This window comes from Peromyscus californicus, unplaced genomic scaffold (assembly GCF_007827085.1).
Source record: "Peromyscus californicus insignis strain IS unplaced genomic scaffold, ASM782708v3 Scaffold_19__1_contigs__length_69161282, whole genome shotgun sequence".
NCBI classification, from domain to species: Eukaryota; Metazoa; Chordata; class Mammalia; order Rodentia; family Cricetidae; genus Peromyscus; species Peromyscus californicus.
The window spans coordinates 7,590,301-7,613,069 of NW_026294491.1; the positions used below are offsets into that span (position 1 = coordinate 7,590,301).

Here is a 22,769-nt window from a genome sequence, read left to right on the forward strand (position 1 = left end):
GGGTTGCCACCACGTTCAAAAGGAGGCAATTGCCCTGGGGAGATGGCTCAGTCAGCCCAGTGCTTGCCCTGCAGCAGAGGGACCCGAGTTCAACCCCCAGAACCTGCGTATAAAGAGCTGGGCGTGGTGGCACACACTTGTAGTCTCAGAGCTGGGGAGGCAGAGGCAAACAGATCCTTGACATTCACCAGCTAGCCAGCCTAGACTACTTGGTGAGTTCCAGGCCAGTTAGAAGGTTTAAGTGTCAACCCTCAACAGTTGTCTCCTGGCTTTCATGTACACACACACACACACACACACACACACACACACACACACACACAAAAAAAAAAAAAAAAAAAAATAAGGCAATTGAGTCTTAGAGAGCCTGTATCATCTATGGTAGATCTGGGGTGTCTTGGCTGTAATTCTTAGTAGCTGACGTGGGGGAAGGGTAACCATAGTCTCCACCCTGTCAGGCTGTGCTTTCACATACTAATTACTTCTGTTGATTATTACTAATTGCTTATTTTAATTATTAATTGCTTATGTTGTAATTTTATAGTAACTAAGAAACCTACTTATAGGATTTTTTTCTTTTTTTCCATATATATATATATATATATATATATTTTAATTAAGAGCTTTTCTATTCATTTTACATACCAACCAAGATTCCCCTGTCCTCCCTCCTCTTGTCCCCGAGTCTTTCCCCCCAACCCACTCCCCATTCCCACCTCCTCCAAGGCAAGGTCTCCCATGGGGAGTCAGCAGAGCCTGGTACATTCAGTTGAGGCAGGTCCAAGCCCCTCCTCCCTGCACCAAGGCTGTACAAAGTGTCCCACCATAGGCACTAGGCTCCAAAAACCCAGCTCATGCACTAGGGATAGGTCCGGATCCCACTGTCTGGGGGCCCCCTAAACAGTTCAAGCTAAAAAAATGTCTCGCTTATCCAGAGGGCCTGGTCCAGTACCATGGGGGCTCCTCAGCTATTGGTCCACAGTTCATGTGTTTCCACTAGTTTGGCTAGTTGTCTCTGTACTTTTTCCAATCATGGTCTCGATATCCCTTACTTATAGAATCCCTCCTCTCTCTCATCGATTGGACTCCTGGAACCCGGCTGTGGATCTCTGCATCTGCTTCCATCAGTCACTGGATGAGGGTTCTATGATGACAGTTAGGGTATTCAGCCATCGATCACCAGAGTAGGCCAGCTCAGGAACCCTCTCGACTATTGCCAGTAGTCTATGGTGGAGTCATCCTTGTGGATTCCTGGGAACCTCCCTAGCACTCTGCTTCTCCCTGTTCCCCTGGTGTCTTCATTTATCATGGTATCTCTTTCCTTGCTCTCCTACTCTGTTCCTGTTCCAGCTCGAGCCTCCCGCTCCCGTAAGCTCTTATCCCCCATCCCTTGCCCTCCATTACTCCTCTCACCCCCAGTTTGCTCATGTAGATCTCATCCATTTCTCCATCCCTGGGTGATCCATGCATCCTTCCTAGGGTCCTCCTTATTAGTTAGCCTCCATGGAGCTGTGGGTTGCAATCTGGTTATCCTTTGCTTTACATCTGGTATCCACTTATGAGTGAGTACATACCATGTTTGTCCTTCTGAGTCTGGGTTACCTCACTCAGGATGATATTTTCTATTTCCATCCATTTGCCTGCAATCCTCATGATGTCATTGTTTTTCTCTGCTGAGTAGTACTCCATTGCGTATATGTACCACATTTTCTTTATCCATTCTTATGTTGTAATTTAATTATTTTATAGTAACTAAGAAACCTACTTATAGGGTTTTTTTTAAAACTCTTGTTATTTTATGTATGGCTCAGTGTTGGAAAATGTCATGCCTTTAATTCACACAGGGTATTCCTTGGTTTCACAAGGGCTTGAGGGGGCTTCTTCTGTGTCTCTTTCCTGGAGGCTTGGGAGAAAGACAAAATGAGCCCTTGGCCATGTCCTAGCAGGTGTAGTCTCAGCCGTACCCATATGGAGTACAGAAGAAGTCCCTTTATCTCCTACAAGGAAGTAGAGAATCTACAGTCTCCCCACCCCCACCCCTGCCACCCCCGGGAATGGCTGCTTTCCCCTGGCTCATCTCCCCTACCACACTAGGTCCTGTGCAGCCACCAGAGAGGGCAGTGGGTATCCTCCATCCCCCGAGTCTGGAAGAGTGTACCTCGGCTTGCATGCTCTGTGGATAATTGTTTTTACTAAGTTCCTCAGTGGCTTTTGAATTGTAAATTGCAGCTTTCCAGAGACCGATTTCACTTGGTCTCATCTGAGGACTGTTCCCCTTATCATGCCCTAGTTCACATACTGCCCTGACCCTATTATTTGATCCCCCATTCACAGATAACGATATTTTCTGACTGTTCCCAATCACAGTGACTCAACTCTTCTGCCAAGTTCACCCTGGAGAGTGGCTGTGGGGACAGGTTTTTCCATATCGTCAGTGTGCCAACCCCTGTTTTTAGTGGACATTGTCTGAGTGCCGAACAGAAGAGTCCAAGCCCATGATCCAGTCAGGGGCCAGACTGTGCTTGCAGGGAACAAGATGCATATTTAGGTTAAAACAGAGAAAAAGCGGTATTTTTACTCCAGGGCTGGGAAGCTAATAGTGGAATGTCAGTATAAAAAAAGATCGAGGGCCGGGCGGTGGTGGCACATGCCTTTAATCCCAGCACTCGGGAGGCAGAGCCAGGCGGATCTCTGTGAATTTAAGGCCAGCCTGGTCTACAGAGTGAGATCCAGGAAAGGTGCAAAGCTACACAGAGAAACCTTGTCTCGAAAAACAAAACAAAACATACAAACAAACAAACAAAAAATCGAGAGTCTGGCAAGATGGCTCCAGTAGGTAAAGGTGCTTGCTGCTATCCCCGACTACTAGACTTCCGTCCTTAGAGCACATGGTGGAAGGAGAGAACTGACTCCTGAAAGTTGTCCTCTGCCCTCTACCCTCAAAAGTTATGCTATGCCATGATGTGCGCGCGCGCGCACACACACACACACACACACACACACACACACACACACACACACACACGAGAGAGAGAGAGAGAGAGAGAGAGAGAGAGAGAGAGAGAGAGAGAGAGAACATAAAACAAAATATAATTTTTTTCAATTGAGAGCTCAGTCTATGACGTGCTTGCCACCCAGGCATGAAGCCCAGAGTTTGATCCTGGAGACTCATGTGAAAAATCAGAGCAAGGCCACATGTGTCTGCCACCCCAGGAGAGTGAGGTGGGAGGGGTGAGAGTCGGGGGAAGGGAGGTGCAGAGAGATGGATCTCTGCATCCCTTGACCATCCGCCGGTCTGGTCAGATTGGTGGATTTGAGGTTTCATGAGAGAATCTGTCTTTAAAAAAAAAAATGCCTAAGTGTGCTTTTAGGTTTTTGTTTTGTTGTGTGTGTGTGTGTGTGTGTGTGTGTGTGTGTGTGTGTGTGTGTGTGCACATGCGCATGCATGCAGGTGTACAGATGCCTGAGGAGGTCAGAAGAGGACATCAGATGTCTTGGAACTGGAGTTATTGATGGCTATGAGCCAACTAAGTGGGTGCTGGGAACTGAACTGTGGTTCCCTGGGAGAGCAGTATGAGCTCTTAACTACTGAGCCATCTCTCTCTCTCTGTGCACGTGTGTGTGTGTGTGTGTGTGTGTGTGTGTGTGTGTGTGTGTGTGTGTGTGTATGTATGAATCTTAAGTGTAAAAGATACCTGGGTTCTGATGCACACAGGGAAGCTTGAGATGTAAATTCTCAAAGGAATGCTTGTGGCTAAGATGCAGATGGTGATGCTGATGGTGATGATGATGGAGCCAGTCGTGGAGGATGGGAAGACTCGATTTTCACTGAAGAATTTCCGATATGATTCTGATATACAACAAAAATTGAGAATGATGCTAGCCAAACAGCCACTGCATTTCAAGGAGGAGTCTGCTGCCATTTGGAGAACGTTCTCATGTTTGGGAATTCCTCTCCTCATCCTTGGGTTTTGCCCACAGAGTTTCTAACACCTGAGACCTTTCTAGTGGTTCACCCACGGAGGTTTTACTGTTTCTTTGCTATGGTCATTCTGCTCTTGGTCCAGGATAACAAGCCCCTGAAGGATTCTGGGATCTCCAGAGTCCTGCAGTGGTAGTTGTAAAGGTGAACTTTTTTTTTTTTTTTTTTAAATCTCAGCCTTTAAAGTAATTTAAACATTCAATAAACACAGTCGTATCACCAGGGCCCAGGAAATGCCACCACCAACGTGTTTTCATTCAGGAAAGTGTTTGCGTCCTCTGTGCTTTGTTCTGTCTGGGTGAAGTCTTGACCAAACACCCCTTTTCAAAATTAACAGTGCACGTAAAAATTCTTGCTTTGGCAAGCATGCTTATTTAGAAGATCCTTATTTAAGTGTTTCTGAATTAAAGCAACATGATGCAAGCTTCTCTTTCCCATTCCCCTGTCATCATGACTCCTGCTGGTTCTGACCATCTTTGTGATTTTTAGCCTCTCATCATTACGTTCGTATTGCCTAGTATGGACTGTATCTTTCATTTTATTGGGTACTTCATTTCCCTACTTTGCTAGGTTTGATGGTTAACTACAGCCAATGAAGTGCATTGAGCCACACATAAAATCAGGGCGAGCTTCAGCCCCGTTAGCATAGCCGTTGAGCATTCTCTCGCCAATGATCTCGGGACGTTTCCGTATTTCATAGGTAGTTCCGTTTTGTGTATTCCTCAGGGGGGAAAGGAACTCTGCAAAATGCTTGCCATGAGGACTTGAGTTTAGATTCCCAGAACTCCTGTCAAATGCTGCCTGTGGCAGCCCATATCTGTCATCCCAGAGCTGGGGGAAAGCAGAGTCCGGGATGGATCCCTGGGGTGTGTTGGCCAGCCCATCTAGCCTAATCAGGTTCGATGAGAGACTCTGTGTCAAAAAATAATATTGAGAGTGATACAGGAAGACATCCAGCTTTGACTTCTACACCCACCCACACACACCCACACACACACACACACACACACACACACACAAGCACACGCACGTGCGCACACACACACACACACACACACACACACACACACACACACACACACACACACACACACACACAGGGGAAGAACTAGATGGTTCAAACTGTGTTCGGAGTACTCCAGCCCTCTTAAAATCATCGCATTCCTGCTTACCAATGTCTTTAGTTGGGGGAGCTTTGTGTTCGAATCTATCTATATCCCTCCCACCCTGAAGGAAGTGAGCCTGGGTCCCTGCTGCTCCCAGAGCTCGCCCTGGACTACAGCACGACCTTCTGCCTGCCGTCCTCTCCACAGACTTTGTGCTTCTGTGTTTTCTCCATGCCTTCACCAACCCTGCAAGCCTCCTGTCCATTTTCACAGAGCAGCCTCATTTTTGCTGTGAACTGGAAGCCTTGGGTCGAGTGTCTGGGTTTTTTTTTTTTTTTTTTTTTTCCCCAGGCTTATCGTCCTGGTTAATTTCAGCAGCTAATTGCATTTGCTGTCACATTGTCCTTTTCTTGTTTCTGGGTCTTATTTTCTCAACTAGATGAAAACTTCTTGAGAACACATGTATTCTAATGTTTTTCTATTGTACTGATAAGACCTTGGCCCAGGGCTTCCAAAATACTAATTGGACTGAAGAGGTTCAACATTCTAATTAAACCTCAAAATCTCCCTCATCCAAGATTCCAGATGAGCTTCCAGCCCCCACTGCTTTGATAAGCTGAGTGTATTTTTTTCTCTTTTCTTGATTTTGATGCTTTTTCATTACATTTTTGTTTATTTGAGGGGGGGGGCTGTGACATAGCATGCATATGGACCGAGAACAGCTTCAGGGAACCGGTTCTGTCCGCCCACCTTGTGGTTCTCAGGGATCAGCTTAGGTCGGCAAGGCTTTCGAGAGCATGTTTATCTGCTGAGCCATTTCTCCGGGCCTCTTTCTTTTTTCCTTTATTGTCATTTAGAGAGATCAGTGGGTGGGCGGATGCATATACAGATGGACATGAGACCTTGAAATTATTTTTGTGAAGGAAAAAAAAAAGCATCCACCAAGATCTTGTCTTTTTTTAAGAGAATATTTTCCCCAAGATGAACTCACCTGTCTTGGGCTTCCATGAGCCGACCTGAAAAGAGAATGCTTTCAATGAAAATGGGTGAGAAGCGACATGACAGGAGGCAAGCCTTGGTACGGGGCAATTTCTGAAGATGGCATTGAAGGACCAGCAGAATTGCCATCGCTCTGTGCATATAAATGGAAGTGTTTCCATGGAGCCAGTTCGAGCATCCCCAGTAATTGTAAAGAAAGAATTACGTCTCATTCAGCCCTCTGTCTAATTGAGCCTTAAATTTCAAAAATTAAGTCAAATGCTTAGGTGAAATTCACTGTAGATTTTTATTTATTTTTGCAAAAGTGGATCATGTTCCCATTTTACTAAGTGACTTAGGCTGTGCTGTATGATGCTTACACAATGGAAGAAACCACAGAAACGGTTTTCTTGTGGCTATCTGGAAAGCCCCATGCCACCCTGGAGAAAAATCTAGAAGAGTCTCACCTCAATGTTTCTGACATCTACTCAAGAACTTCAAAACTCTGAGTCAGCCTTGGAATCGACCTCACTGGGGGGTGGGGGTGTTTCCTTCATTAGGATAAGTGACTGACCCCAGCATGGCTCAGGTAACTGTGAGTCTTTTCTCCAAAAGGAAGACAAAGACGGAAGACTTTGGCCAAGCTTCCAAATCTGGTTAAAGGACCAAATATTTTAGCATGAGGCAACAAGATAAGCCAAGTCTCTTGGTTAGTTTTGCTGTCAACTTGACACACTTGGGAAGAGATAGACCCCAACTGAGGAACTGTCTCTATCAAGTTGGCCTGTGGTATGTCCAGGGGGGCATTCTCTGACTGCTAGTTGATGTAGGTTCCACTATGGGTGGTACCATCCCTAGGCAGGTGGGCCTGAGCTGTGTAAGAAAGTTAGCTGAGAGTGAACCAGGAAGCCGACAGGTAGGAAGTGTTCCTCCATGGTCTCTGGTACCGTTCCTGCCTCTAGGCTCCTGCCTCCAGGTTCCTGCTGTGGCTGTCCTTGATGATGGCCTGTAACCTGTAAGGCAGATAAATCCTGTCTTCCCTCAAGTTACTTTTGGTCATGGTGTTTATCACAGCAACGGAAACCAAACTCTGTGGACATGAAGGGAACATGAATGCTGAATCTGGAAGCCATGGAAAGAAGCACACAGTCTTAGGACCGCGGTCTGCCCTCTGCCAACAGCATGCCCCTACTCCTTGTCACCTTCTCTGTGGACACGGTGGGACGGCGTGCTTTAGAACTCTCAAGTGTGCATGCCTTCCTAGTATACATTGCAGACGTTTTTAACTCAGTCCAAATTCCTGGGATTGTCTGGTCAGCTTTTAAAAAATTATCTTTCTAATTAACAAAGTATCGGACTTCTTCGTGGCATTTTCAAACAAATTTTGTTTTCATTGACTCTCCCCACTACTTCACGCCTCCACACTAGGTCTCCCCCATCTCCTCTCCTTGTAGCCTTCTATCCCCAGTAGCTCCCCTTTGCTTTCCGGTCACGTGACTCCTGTCCTTCCCCAACTCCCTTTTCAACACCTCTTTATCCTCTCTTGTATCTCCTTTAGTTTCATAGCCTATATGCACACTCACACCCACTTAAACATATATGTGTGTGTGTGTGTGTATATATGTATGTATGTATGTATGTTTATATATGTGTGTGAAACACAAGCTAGGATCTGTACATCCATGAGAGAGAATATGTGATATTTGTCTCCCTGGAGCTAAGGTACCTAACTTAATAGTAAACTTTCCAGGTACACTTGTTTTCCTGAACACTTCAGGATTTTCTTTTTTTCTTGAAGGCTGAATAAAATTCCGTTAGGTATATGCCACATTTTCCAGTATCCATCTATCTGCTGATGGACATCCATGCTGCCCCCACTTGCTAGCTATTGTGAGGAGAGCAACAATGAACATGGATGTGCAGGTATCTCTCTGTGGCAGGAAACAGAGTCCTTTCGGTGATGCCCAGGAGTGGTGTGGCCTGGTTTCCAGAATGGCTTCACTAGTATGAGCTCCTCTTTCCCTACACCCTCTCCAGCCTCACCAGTGTTTGTTGTCTGTTTTCTTGACAGCCGCCGCTCTGGCTGGGGGTGGGGGATGGAATCTCACAATAGCTTTTCTTTGTGTTGCCCTGATGGCTAGGGATGTTGAACACTTTTTAAAATACTCATCGGCCGTTTGTGTCTCTTCTTTTGAGATCTGTTTATTTTAATAGTCCATGTATTAATTGGCAGGCATTTCTTTTGGTGTTTAATTTTTGTCGTTCTTTGTATATTCTCTGTACTAACCCCCTGTCTGAAGTAGAGCAGGCAAAAGCTCTCCCCCATTCTGTAGGCTGTCTGTTTGCTCTGCTCATGTCTTTTTTCTGTGTAGAAACTCTTTTTCTTGGGCTGGTTGTCCTCCTTTAATCAATTAGTTAAGTGATGGGGATGAGAGTCACATTAACGTGACAACCAAAGCCAAGAAGTACAGGTCAAGAAGTAATGGGCACACCTCCCCGTTTTTGAGAGGGCTCTGAATTTCTTTGTTTTCTGGCCTTCTTCTTCTCCCTGAGGGTCAGAACAACTGGATCTAAATTAATGCTAATGGTTTCGTTAATAGTTTAAAAGCATACCTTCGAATTCAGCGATTAAAACCTCCTGGCTTACAGAATTTCTTCTATAACTTGTTCATGATTTTATCCTAGCTAATAGATTTCCTCAAAAGGTGGGCTTGTGCGGTAAGTGAGGCTTGGAACAGCAGCAGTAAGAAGAAATGGCTTATGAAGACTTCAGTGTGTGTGTGTGTGTGTGTGTGTGTGTGTGTGTGTGTGTGTGTGTGTGTGTGTGTGTATGCGAGGGTGCATGTATGCATCCTCAAATGTGTTGGAGAAGGCAGAGGAGAGAAAGAAGAGTTAGTATATATTCAGAGAAGCCGAATTGCTGCCCATGTAGATTCTTAATCTAGACACTAGTATTGAGGCTCCAGAGGATGTATGAGACTCTCCTTAAAGATTCGCATGTGCCAGGCAAGGGCAGCTGATAGCATAGAAACTGTACTCATCTGTATGACTTTATGGGTTTACAGGACTGGGAGTTATTTGGGCTACCATTTATATGCCTTCAAAAGGGCCTCCAGGGCTCTGGGGTGGAGATGGCTTAGTCAGCAAAGCACTTACTTTGCAAGTTTGAAGATCTAAGTTTGATCCCTAGGACCCATGTTCAAGTCCTAGGCATGGGGACATGTGCTTGTAATCTCCACTCTGGGGAGGTGGAGGCAGGAGGGTTCCTGGGGCTTGCTGGTCAGCCTGTCTAGCCTAGTTGGTGATCTCTGGGTCAAGGAGAAAGACCTATCTCCAAGGAGGTAGACAGCCTTCCTGAGGTTGTCCTCTGGCCTCCACATATTCACATGGACACAGAGTGACACACAGTAGTCTCCAGAATATCAGAGCAGCTCCATCCTTTGAACTGAGTCCAGTCTGATGGTGCATGGGCGATTTGGCAACTTTGAACCGCCGTGGTTCCGCAGGTGTCTTCCAGCTCTCACTCAGGTAGGCAGTGACAGTGGTGTGAAGGCTGTGTGGGAGTTTGAAGACAGCTGTGTCGTGTGTACAATAAAAAGTCTTAGTTTTCAGAACCCGAGATGGACAAATTACAGAGCGAAGCTAGCAGGGAGTCATGTTCATGAATGCGTGAGTTCTTCAACTTGAAAGATCTCAGCCCCTACATTTGACTTCCCAGACTCTCAGGAGGCAGACTTAGAATAGCAACAAATCCAACAGGCATTCATTAAGAGTCTCCTGCAGTTCCCTGAGGAGTTGTCAATGGAGACCTAGACAAGTTTGTCTTTGTTCCAGACAGGTCTCATGTAGCCCAGGCTGCCCTTGAACTCACTATGTAGTCAAGGATCACCTTGAACTTCTGATTCTTCCTGCCTCCATCTTCCAACTAAGATTAGAGGCTTGTGCTACCATGACAACCTACTAGACTTAACTAAAACAACAACAACATCCCCCCAAACCAAATAGCTACAACTTGACGAATAATTTGGAAATTGTTTGTAAATCATTAGCTAGAGCCATAAATAATATTTAATGGCTACTATATCTCAAATTATACATAATGCTTATTTTTGTTTTTGTTTTGAGACAAGGTCTTGCTGCGTAGCCCAGGCTGACCTTGAAGTCACAACCCTCCTGTTTTAGCCTCCCAAGTGCTGGGACCACCTTGTCCAATTATGTACTGCCCTTTAATATGTATTAATTTGTATTTTTAAAAGTATTTTTATTCTTTGAGTGTGTGAGTGAGTGTGTGTGTGTTAGAGAGAGAGAGTGTGTGTGTGTGTTAGTGTGTGTGTGTGTGTGTGTGTGTGTGTGTGTGTGTGTGTGTGTGTGTATACACATTCCCACACTCGAGTGAGTGCCAATGCCGCAGTAGAATGGAACTCAGGCCATCAGGCTTGTTGACAAGCCCCTTTCCCCACGGAGCCATCATCTCACTGACCCCTACTGTTCTTTTTCAAAGAGTGTCAACTTGCCTTAGTAATGATGCTTTTGTTTTTCTTAAACTTTATTACGCTAGCAGTAATAGAGGGATTACTAGGGCCGGGGCTGTAGTTCAGTAGTACAGTACTTTCCTCTCATACCCAAGGGTCCACAAACAAGGGTCCAACTACATACAGTGTTTGGCTCAGTGGTTGGGAACACATTTGGTAGCTCATGGCTGTCTGTAGCTCCAATGCCAGGGGATCCGACACTCTCACACAGACATACATGCAGGCAAAACACCAATGCACATGAAATAAAAATAAACCATTAAGGAAAAAATCCCAGCTGAAGCCAGGCAGTGGCGCACGCCTTTAATCCCAGCACTCGGGAGGCAGAGGCAGGCAGATCTCTGTGAGTCTGAGGCCAGCCTGGTCTACAGAGTGAGTTCCAGGACAGGCTCCAAAGCCACAGAGAAACCCTGTCTCGAAAAACCAAAAAAAAAAAAAAAAAAAAAAGAAAGAAAGAAAAGGAAAAATCCTAGTTGACACTGACTTTCTTTACTCTTTTTAAGGAGCGACGAAAATTTGGTCCCTTGGGGTGGAATATTCCCTATGAATTCAATTCTGCCGACTTCTCGGCCAGTGTCCAGTTCATTCAAAACCACCTCGATGAGTGTGATATTAAAAAGGTGAGTGCAATTGTTGGGCTTTTGCCTGTCTGTTTTCTAGTTTATCGTTGCAGCCTATGACATGGAATGAACTAGCTGAGGTCTCCCTGGGAACCTCTTGCAGAGGGACAGGGACATTACTCTCATCAGCTGGTCCACTCACTCTCTCCTCCCCTAACCAACACACTCACATCTTGTTTCCCTCTCCTGAAGGTGCCTGTCAGTATCATGATGAAACTCTGTGCTGCAAAAATACAGGCATGTCCCTATTGCCACTCCTGGGTCCCACAAGAAGTGGGATGACCTCAGTCAGGACTGCCTTCTCTGATCTTCCTCCAGCTAGCGATGAGGCAGTTCTTTTTTTTTTTTTTTTATCTTAAGTCCCCTTTCACCATTAAAAAAAAAAAAAAGTTAATTTATGGATTTACTTATGTGTGTGTGTGTGTACTCAAGTATGTACCCTTGGAAGCCAGAAGAGGGCATCAGATCCCCTGGACTCGGAGTTACAGATGGTTGAGTCACCATGTGGGCGCTGGGAACCGAATCTGCGTCCTCATCGAGTGCTTGTAAGAGCCGAAGCCATCTCTCCAGCCTCTGGCCCCTCCACTGTGTTTTGTGGTGGTACTAGAGATTGAACCCAGGGCTTCACACGTGCTCAACCATGCTGTCACCAGACTACATTCCCAACCATGAAGTCACTTCTTTTCTTAACTTGTTACATTTGTTTGTTTGTGGATTGTGTGTTTGTGATGTATGTGCATGAGTGCAGGCATTCATGCACCACGGCACACATACGTCGGCCAGAGGACAATTTTCACGAGCTTGTTCCCTCTTTTTAGCTTGTGGGTCCTGGGATAGGAACTCATGTCTTCAGGCTGGATACCAAGTGCTTTTACATGCTGAGCCCCAAGAACTTAGCTCATGTCTTAATTTTTAAGTTCAAGCATATAAATAGCAACTAAATTTTTTTTTGGCAGTACTGGGGATTGAACTTACAGCCTTGCACATGCTAGACAGTTTCTCAACCACTGAGCCATACCTCCTCCCCAGTGGTCACTTCTAGTGATGGTTACTAATCATCATGGTGTAGACTTCCCAGTCTCCATGGTGCTTATGTATGCATTTTTGCCCATACCATCATGAAGTTGACATAGAAGGTGTCACCAGTATTCCCATTTAACTGAATGGGTGGCTTCCTCGAGGTCACGTAGCTGGGAGCGCAAGCCTGGTTGTCTCTACTCACAGGGTGCGAAGGGTTGGAAATCTACCTTTTCAGGCTCATAGGTAAGTCAGTGAGCCTTTCGACCCATTTCCTCCTCCATAAAGTAATGGTAGCATCTTTGAGGAACAGAAGAATTAGTGCATAATAGAGGCTCAGTAGAGACCACTTTCACTCTGTGTCTCTCTCTCCCTGCCCATAGCAGGACTCTTCCAGGTTACTATAGCCACTGTGGTAGCGTTAGGATTCTGGTGAGCCATGATGAATGTTCACCTGGGGTGGACAGAAGTTAGAACCAAACTGTCGTTTTCTCCTGAAATGGCAAAAGGACAATAAATTAAGACTGTGGCAGTGTGATGAAAAATTATATTGTATAGGATCATATTCTGCAGTTATTTATCATGTCAGCATATATAAATAATAGCTGCCTTGAAATGGTTGCTTTGAAAGGCAACCACGCTGAAAAATACACAAGTTTAACCAATAAGTAAATAAAAACAAGAATCCCAAATCCGACGCATCCTTACTTTTCCTTGACTCCAAATACACTGAGTTGTCTTTTTTAAAAATATCTATGAATAGCAGAATTATATTGCTAGTATAAGATTGCTAAGAAATTAATGACTACATCGGTACGGTTTTAGCTTACAGAATGAGACAGCCCAGGATTGCATCGTGGAAAAGTCTTGGGAATAAATATTTTCCTATCTGTTCTCCTACTGATTCTGGAAAAATCTATTGCTAGGAAAGAACATTAAAGCTCCCCGTCCTTGATCTTGCTCCTCTCTTCATTAGGCACCACCCCGGCCCCTCTGTCACAGAGCGGCGTTTACTGTAATGAGGGTTACCGGTGATCACAATCAAGGAGAGGACAGCACTGTCTTATATTTCAGTTTGACATAACCCACAGTCACCTCCTCTTCCGATGCTTACCATTGTCGATTTTTCTTTGGTGAACGAACTGGAGCGGGTCCAGCCACGTGGTAGTGAGTTATTCGTATGAGATGAAGAATAATTTTCGATGCAGCCGTTCGAGTTTCATTCAGCGGCTGTGATCAAAACGCTCCTACTGGAAGCGACTTGGGGGGCGGGGGAAGGCTTACTTGGTTTACACTTGCAGGTCACTGTTCATCGTTGACGGATGTCACGGCAGGAACCTGGAGGCAGGAACTGTGCTGGAACACTGCTCGCTGGCCCACTCACTCAGCTCATGCCTCGCCGGTGTTCTCACACAGCCTAGGGATCCCTGTGTAGGAAATGTCACCACCTATAGTGGTCCCCCATAGAAATGCCCACAGAGCAACTCGGTAAAGACGATTACTCAATTGAGACTTTTCCCCCCTCAGGTACTTGTAGCCTGTGCCAAGTTGATAGTTAATGTTAACTGGGACAACAGCCTAGCCGGCATTCTCTTTTCCAGAACTTTCCTACAGTGCTAGGCCCCGAGTGTTCTCTCTGGCAGTGGATAATCCTACCTTATTTATAATACAGGGTGTATCGTGGAGTACGGTCCGGTATATGATTGGAGAAGTACAGTATGGAGGCAGGGTGACAGATGATTTTGACAAACGGCTGCTTAACTGCTTTGCCAGAGTAAGTCAATTCTGGGGGGGAAAACGTGTGGAGATAAATTCCGTGGTGTTTTCCTTTTTAAAAAAACTATGCATTTTATTTTTAATTATGAATATGTGCATGTGACTATGTGCATGTGAGTGCCAGTACCCGTGAGGGCCAGAAGAGGGTGTCAGATACCCTGGACCTGGAGTTGCAGGCTGTGTGTGTGTGTGTGTGTGTGTGTGTGTGTGTGTGTGTGTGTGTGTGTGTTGAGAACCGAACTCCAGTCTTCTTCAAGAGCAAGACTTGCTCTTTACCACGGAACCATCCCTCCATCTGAGGAATACTTTTTGTTTACAATGAGTGTGACAGATCTGGGGGTGGGGTGTAAAGGAGGGGTGCTTATGAATAGAATTAGCCAAGCATCCCTTCTTTCTACCATACTGCCCTCACACACAGCAGTAAACTAACCATCACCCATCCCATGGAGCTCCCAAGGATTCTCATACCCCATCTTCCCACGGCCCTTGCTTCATGGTCTCAGTTCTCCAGAACCTGCCGAGAAAACACTGCCCATCTCTCTGTGCCTCTTCCTCTCGAGTGCAAGACACGGTGTGACTCCAAGGCTGAAAATAAGAGCTTGGGGAACGTACATACAACATAATGTTGTAATACAACGTACAACATAATGTCGATGGTGTCATCTTTTCTGTTAGAATAAACTATTGAAAGTGGATGGGGTGGTAGGGGTTTTTCCTAATAGACTCCACATAAGACTTGTGAATAAATATTTTCTAGAGGATATTGTTCATTGGCAGCAATGACTTTACCATGAAGGATAAATAGCATAAATCACCATGCACTGGACACAGACTCTTCTTAAATATTTCTGTGTATTAAAGAAACAATATACATTTACCTTTGGGAAAAATCAGATATGTGACTATTTTACAGTTGTTGAATTCTTTATATTAGGAATTCGATTAGTAATTCTGCTTCAGCAAATTCTCTCCCTCTATTCTTCCTCCTTCCTCTTCTTTTCCTGCCCCCTTCCTCTCTTTCTGTTTGGCATAACATAGTTGAGATCACAGCAAATCTATCTCTTAGAAGCTATTCTTTTCTAATGAGAGACAGAAAGGGAGTGGGTCTGGAGGGTAGGGTAGGTGGGGAGAAAGTAGGGGAGTGTGTGTGTGTGAATTATAATTAGGATATAATGTGTGAGAAAAGAATCTCTGTTCAATTAAAGGAAAGAAGAAAACATAAAAAGATAGAAAAAAGTTACAACAAAGCCTACAAAGTGTTGGGATAATCTGGTAAAATGGAGGTAGACCAGGTATCCAGTTTTTTGTGTTAACCCTTTAATTAAGTTGCACATGGAAAATAGCAAGGTTGGCAAGGTTGTATAAAGGTAGAAACACAAGTGCTGAGAAGTTAAATAACGACAGACCTCCCAGAGTGCAGTCTGGTGATACTGGCTGAAAACAAGTACCCAAGCAAAATCTATGTCAGAACATTTCAAGGAAAGACCCGCAAATGTGTAAGTACCAAAATGTCCATGGTGACATTGTGTGTGGGAGGTGCAAGCAGGCTGTTTTTTTCTGGAGAGAGACTCTGACATGGACCTCTCTGTTCAGGTTCCCCATTTCTTCCCTATTCTCCTACGGTTGACCTTAGCTAAGGCAGCTCCCATCTGCCAGGGCAGTTCCTAGGAAGGGTCTGTACTGTAGCACAGTAGCCAGTGCTTTAGCCAGCTGGACAAGTGAGTGCCTGGGTCCTGATGGAGGATAAGATGGTGCCTCCCAGCATCCTAAGACTCTGAGATGTAATGACTCAGCACAGTGGCTTCTGTTGCTTACCCTTTGGGGGCACAAGCTAGCAGCTCTTGTCTTTCTCAGCTCCAGGATGTGACTGCTGTCCAGACCGGAATCCTGTTCCTGAGTACAAGTTCCAGATGTGTTCTCAGAACAGATATTATCCATAGCATAGTTTGAGGTGTTGGGAGGCAGCTTCTGTAGTTATCATGGGGAAAGAGATGAGTCAATGATAGTGGTGTATACCGCAGAAGACATGGTCTATGTGATACCCTGCAGAGATTGTAAAAACATTTATCCAGTGAAGCTGGAAAAAAATACAAAATGAGATCTATAAAGTAAGCTGTGTATATTTCACAGGGAGAAATACATACATTAAATACATTTAAATAGTCACAGAAAGAAGACTATAGGCATATATCAGAGCTGAATGGAGAAAAACTGAAATAAAAAGGGACTAACGTGTGAAAATAATAAATATGGTATGTGAAAAGCTTAACTGTGACTGAAATTCAAAGGAAAAATATGTCTTAGTCAATGAACTATTTTTGAATGATTGTAGAAGTACCTAAAATTGGAGGATTTTAGGATTTACTTTTATTTTTTAAATTATGGGTATATAAGGGGATGGAGAGATGGCTTAGTGGTTATGGGCACATGTTGCTCTTGCAGAAGCCCAAGGTTCTTTCCCAGCACCCACATGGTGACTCACAACTGTCCCTAACTCCAGTTCCAAGGGATCTGGTGCCCTCTTCTCACCTCATGGGCACACATGTGGTGCAGGAGCCCTTGGAGTTGAGGAGTTGGATCCCCAGGAATTGGCATTGAAGGCAGTTGTGAGCCATGCTGTGGGTGCTAGGAACAAAATCAGGGTCCTCTGCAGGAGTATCAAGTGATCTTTGCAGCTGACCCATCTCTCCAGCCCCTTGATTTTCCTTTTAAGTGTGCGTGTGCGCATGCGCGTGCGTGTGCGTGTGCGTGTGCGTGTGTGTGTGTGTGTGTGTGTGTTTTGAGTTTGTGCATGTGAATGCAGTGACCAAGGAGGCTGGTAGAGGGCATGAGATCCCCTGGAACTGGGATTGGGGACAGTTGTACACTTGATCCCATGGGGCTAGAGTTACAAGCAGTTGTGAGCCTCATAATTGTGGGTGCTAGGAAGTGATTTGAGGACCTCTGGAAGAGTAGCAAGTGCTCTTAACCACTGAGCCACATCTCCAGCTCCTCTATACAATATTTTTAAGTGTATAAAGCATGAACATACTAATGCAGAAAATACGCAGATAACTGATAAGGAATTGTATTAAAGGATTGTATTGGGGGGGGGGACTCACTAATACAGGATAAGGCAGATTCAGTCTCAGAGTCCTGGAAGACTGAAAACCGATCCCACACTACTTCACGCCTCCACACTAGGTCTCCACCATCCAAGAGTGCACAAGAGAGAAGTGACCCATGAGTGTGCTCCCCAGGTCTTAAGCTAGCCAAGAGGCCACGCCCTAGAGGCTGGTACCCCAAAGTCATAGGTGGAATGAATACCTACTATAACATACCACATGATATATTTACTCACAGGTTCCCTGCTTCAAGCTTGGAGTTGAACCCTGGGCTATGCTCCTAGCCCCTCTTCATAGGAATTCACTGTAGGCCTTCTGACAGAAATTGTCCATATTTATGTGAGGTATGTGGGCTCGCTGTGTTTACCCCACACCTACATTACTCACTGTAATAGACTTTGCAAGCAATACCTATATTGATCCACACATACATGTGTGTCGTAGAATATTATTTTAAGGTGTGTTACTTTTGTTTATGTTGCATTTGTTTAACTCTGTGAAGCTGTGTTACTGTGCCTGTCTAAAACACCTGATGATCTAATAAAAAGTTGAACATCCAGTAGTGAGGCAGGAAAAAGGATAGGCGGGGCTGGCAGGAGAGAGAATATATAGAGGGAGAAATCTGGGAGAAAGAAAAAGAAAGAAGTAGCCAGAGAAGGAGGAGGACTCCAGGGCCCACGCACCCAGCTACACAGCAGGCCACGGAGTAAGAAACAAAGGAAGGTATACAGGAATAGAAAAGGAAAAGCCAAGAGACAAAAGGTAGACGGGGTCATTTAAAGTTAAGTAAAGCAGACTAGCAATAAGCCAAGCTAAGGCCGGGCATTTATAAGTAAGAATAAGCCTCCATGTGTGATTTATTTGGGAGCTGGGTGGTGGGTCCCCCAAAAGAGTAAAAAACAAACAATACATGTGCCTGTTGGTTTGCATGTTGTCCTCATGTTCCCCTGCCCCCCTCCTGGTAGAAGGAAGGCATTCCATTCCTTGGGGCAGGGGTGAGTGCAGATGGAAGGGACTGTTGGGTGTAATGGGGGGTATGAGGGTATTTTCCTCTGACTTTGTCTGTATTCCAAGTGAAAAAGAAGTGAGGGTCTCAGCTATAGGGTGGCAACAGGAAGTCTTAGGATGTTTGAAGAGGGAGGAGAAAGTGTTTGTAGTTGTCTAGGAGAGCAAGGGAAGAGAAATGAGACCCCAGTAGATTTCCTCTAGCACCCACACTGGACTGCAAGCCCCTTGGAAAGAGCCACGTGTTCCTGCTCTCCAGGTGGCACCTGCAGCGCTCTGAACACACTCATGTACCTTGGTTGATGGCAAGTGATGTGTAGTCTCAGCACAGATGGCTCTAAGGTCTAAGATAGAGTCCACTGGACTGAGTTGTTGACGTCAGAACACACCCTGAAAATTAGACCTATTAAAAAGTTCAACACATACATATCAGCTTTTCTCAAAATCCCGAGTTGGCCATCTTAAACTTCAAGATCAAGAAGAGTCCCTTTGTGGCCACCTCCCTCCCTTCCTTTGTCTTCGTATCCGTGGGAACGGCCTTGCCCACGGGTGACTGGGACATTTGGTCGGCTGGCAAATGGAAGATTGTTGAAGACCCCTCTGTGCTTTCTAGAGCCCAGCTCCAGACGTAGCTGAGAGTCACTGTGATCCCTGAACAGGTGGATGGCTGATCCAGGAGCTCAAGTAGGGGACAGTTGCTGGTAGCTCAGCCCCCTTCTCCTCCAGCCACCTGTCCGTACCCTGACATAGGACACTCAGGGCCATAGAGGACTACTAACTTAGATGTCAGCTCTCTCCCCAAGATTCTGCCTCCCTGTGTGTGGGCTGGCCTGCAGAAATGCAGTGGAGCTGTGTCTCAGTCCTGTAAGACTTGCTGGTCTGGGCACAAGGTTCCCTTTCCCACCCCCAGTGCAGTGGTTACTCACGATGACCACAGCTTCTGCCCCACCTGTTCCCAGCTCCTCTGAGCTCTCCTCTGCATTTATTGTCCTGTTGTCCCACGCTTGTACCCCTGATCGACAGCCCTCTGCACTTGAGGACTCAGAATCTGTGGTTCTCTGACCTCTGCCAACCTCTCTCCCGTAGTCACTCAAAGCTGCTCTCTGCCTTCCCCACTCTGCAACCTCCATCCTCCTCCTGCCTCTCTGTCCCTTGTTCCTCCCTTCCGTCTTTTCTTAAATTCCTCTCGCTTACTCCTCTGTTAAGCTCAGACTTATTCCAGCTGTCCCCTCAGGAGCACAGGCCACATAGCTCTCCTATTCAGCCACGTCTTTTAAAGGCCCCACCACTTCCCAGTGGTTCCGTGGACTGTGGCCATTCTGGACCCAGATGACGGCAGCTGCTTTCCTTTGTACCTGCCCAAATCTGTGATGGCTTGAAGGAGAAATGTTCCCATGGACTTGGATATTTGAATACTTGGTCCCCAGGAAATGATTTTTATTTAGTTACAAAACCTTTAGAAGACACAACTTTGCTAGAGGAAGTGTATCACTGGGGTGGGCTGGGAGGGTATATCACCTGGCCCCACTTCCTGTTCTCTGTGCCTCCCCATCCCTCTCTTTCTGCTTCCTGTGTGTGGATGGAGTGTGATCTCTCTGCTTCCTGGCAACCATGCCAGCCTCATGCCTCTTGCTACCGTGACTTCTCCAACCATCATGGACTCCATCCCTCTTTGGAACGTTAAGCCAAAACAAACCCTTTCTTCCCTAGTTGCTTTTGGTCAAGGTATTTCATCATGACAACAGAAAAAGAGAGTGAGGATAATTCCATGTGGATCTCCTATTCCGTTCTTTATTAGTAACCTTGGCGTAGTCTCCGTGCTGGTGAACCTCAGCGATCTGGGTGCGTCACCTCCGCATGCTTGGGTAGGTATGAAGAAAGCAGTGGGAAAGTGCACGGCTAAGTTTCATTTTGCTTCTGTAGCTACATGTCACTTGGCCACTTGGTGTGGTCATTTGTTAGATAACAAATGTGCTGGGGACCCAAAGCCTTCCTCCGGGGATGTGGTCCCGCGACCTAAGCCACCCACGCCATCACTAAACTGCTCGTTTGTCTTCGTGACGACTGTACGTGCAGCGCCACTTTCTTTAATAACTTGAAACCGCTCCCTAACTCTTGGACTAAACTCTGCTCATCAGCCCCACGTCCAGTCATCCATCACAGAACCCCCTGGCTTTCCCTTTCTTCTCCCTCCCGTCAATAATTCATTTACTCTCGGCTTCATGACTTCTGTCAGCCCACCTCACACTTTGGCGTCTGACATTCTGTGTCTTCACCAGTGGTGTGCCCCCCTGCCTTGCCCCCGCCAAGTCCTAAGTGCTCTTGAGAAGAAAAAAAGAAAAATCCTCTCCTTGGAAACTCTTCAAAAAAAAAAAAAAATCTCATCCTTGCTAAGCCCTTCCCTGATACCCACCTGGCCATCCTGGCTCCAGCCCTCTGTGCCCTTTGCTTGTTTTTATGCCCTTCTGGCTCTTTCCTCCATGTGCCTCATATTAGGGAGGCTGTTTCATAACTGGCTTGCCCCTCTCCCGGGTCATGAGCTCCTTGAGAGAAAGGACTGTGTGTCTCTCTCCTTTGCGTTCTGTTCTGGATCCGAGCTCTGTACCCTGCGCTGAATAAAGTGGAACTGAAGCAAATAGAGCCACGGAGAAAAACCAGGGCACAGTATTTCAGAATAATCACTGCATCTAAAAGGAGCTGCGAACGGCGACGGAGTTACCCTGCCAGAAACAGCGGGGCGGAACGGGCAAGGCACAGTCCGGTCTCCTCCACCCTAGCCTTGCTGCCATTGCTGTCCCCTCGCCTCCCCTCCCTGCTAGGAAAATCACCCTGTTAGGTACTGTCGCCTCGAACCAGCTCAGGCATTCCACATCTCTTTTTCCCACCTTTTCAAAAGAAGCCTGTTCACACCGAGTGTATGTTTGTTCTCTCCCTGTTTTTGTTACAGATGATCAATCAGTTCATAGGGGTGAGAAAAGGGTGTCTTCAGGCTAGCAACCACGGAGGCTGGGCCGCAGATGCACTTGCTTCTGGTGGCTAGGGACAGAACTTAATTAACCAAGGGAGCTCAGCGTGGGAGGTCGGGTGCTGAGCAGTTTTTGTGGCTGCATTGTTAGTGCTTGGTGTCTGCGAGTGAAACTCTGTAATTCCGCCCCTGAGGAAGAGCTTTGCCCAGGGAGATGTGAGGCCAAGAAGATGCTCGGGGCCTTCATGGCCGCAGGCGGACCCAAGGTAACCAAATTACTGCTATGTAATATGGCGTGAACTCACCACGGAGTTCAGCATGACCTTGAACCTCCGACCCTCCTGACTCTACCTCCCAAGAACTGCAATTATGGGAGTACACTGCCACACATAAGCTGGTATAAACCACGCAGGAGATAGAACCCAGGCTTTTGTGCATGCTACACAGGTACTCAACCAACTGAGCTACATCCCATCCAGTTCCCTCCGCCATTTTTTTTGTGTGTGTGTTGAGGATGGAACTCAGGGCTTCCTTCATGCTAAGCACTGAGCCTACTTCCAGCCATGCTCCAGCCTCCGTACTTTGGCTGGATCTCCTCTTGGGTGCCAACCAGAGTCCCTGCCTAATTGTCTCCGGGCAGCCAGCCTTTCTTTTGTGGATTATCTTTTTCCTTCCTACAGGTGATAATTATTCTGTTGATAGTCTTGTTAAGATGCTTTCAGAAACCAACAGTAAAAGAGAGGGGGGGGGGAGAAAGAAACCCTATTAAAATGGAAATAAGCCCCCTTCTTCCAATCTTGGGCCTTTTCATCAGTTTTATTTTTCTCGCTCCCACACAGGTCTGGTTCAGTGAGAAGATGTTTGAGCCCTCATTCTGTTTTTACACCGGGTATAAAATCCCCGTGTGTAAAACCTTGGACCAGTATTTTGAGTACATCCAGTCTCTGCCATCCCTAGATAATCCGGAAGTCTTTGGGCTCCACCCTAATGCTGACATCACGTAAGTTCTTGGCATTTTTTTTTTCTTTTTTTAATTTGCAGGTGTCATTTGTAACTCAGCCTGGCAAAGACTATGCATTTCATTTTCTCCCCTAATCTCTCTCCTTTCCCTTCTTTTTATTTTACTGTGAAAAATAGTGTTGCTTCCTGTCTTCCAATTACAACTCTGTCACAGCTCAGCCTGCCCTCCCCTCACTAAATCCCGATGGCCTGGCGTTTATGACAACCCGAAAGCTGTAATTTATGCGATGATTACTTCTCTGTCCTGTCATAAAACCAGTTATGTTTTTATTTTAATTGATGCGCTCCACTGATAGTCATCTCCCGGCTCCTTATCTCTTTCTCCAACTATCCATTAGAAATATACCACTTGGGACTAGGTGACTCAGTGGTTAGAAGTGCTTGCCGCTCTTATAGAGGACCCAAGTTCAGTTCCCAGCACCCATGTCCAGTGGCTCACAACCACCTGTAACTTCAGCTCCAGGGTGTCTGGCTCCCTCTTCTGGCCTTCTCGGGTAGCTGCGCTCATATGCACATACCCACACATAGACACATGAAAGGACAAGGCACATACAGTTAGAGTCCTGTCTGACCCTCTCTATGGTGGAACATCTCTTCTTATGCTTGTTCACCTACAACCTTATGGTCATGAGCCCCTCATGGGCACATACCCCAGAGCTCTGTG

At 46.0% G+C, this 22,769-nt stretch overlaps 1 protein-coding gene across 1 annotated transcript in view; it reads left to right on the forward strand.

The window, feature by feature from the left end:
- Positions 1–22,769, forward strand: part of Dnah8 (dynein axonemal heavy chain 8) — a 227,096-nt gene that overhangs the window by 168,998 nt on the left and 35,329 nt on the right. The window contains exons 82-84 of the mRNA XM_052744492.1: positions 11,102–11,218; positions 13,908–14,009; positions 21,925–22,085. Coding sequence (XP_052600452.1) covers positions 11,102–11,218; positions 13,908–14,009; positions 21,925–22,085 — 380 coding nt within the window. The remainder of the gene's footprint in view (positions 1–11,101; positions 11,219–13,907; positions 14,010–21,924; positions 22,086–22,769) is intronic.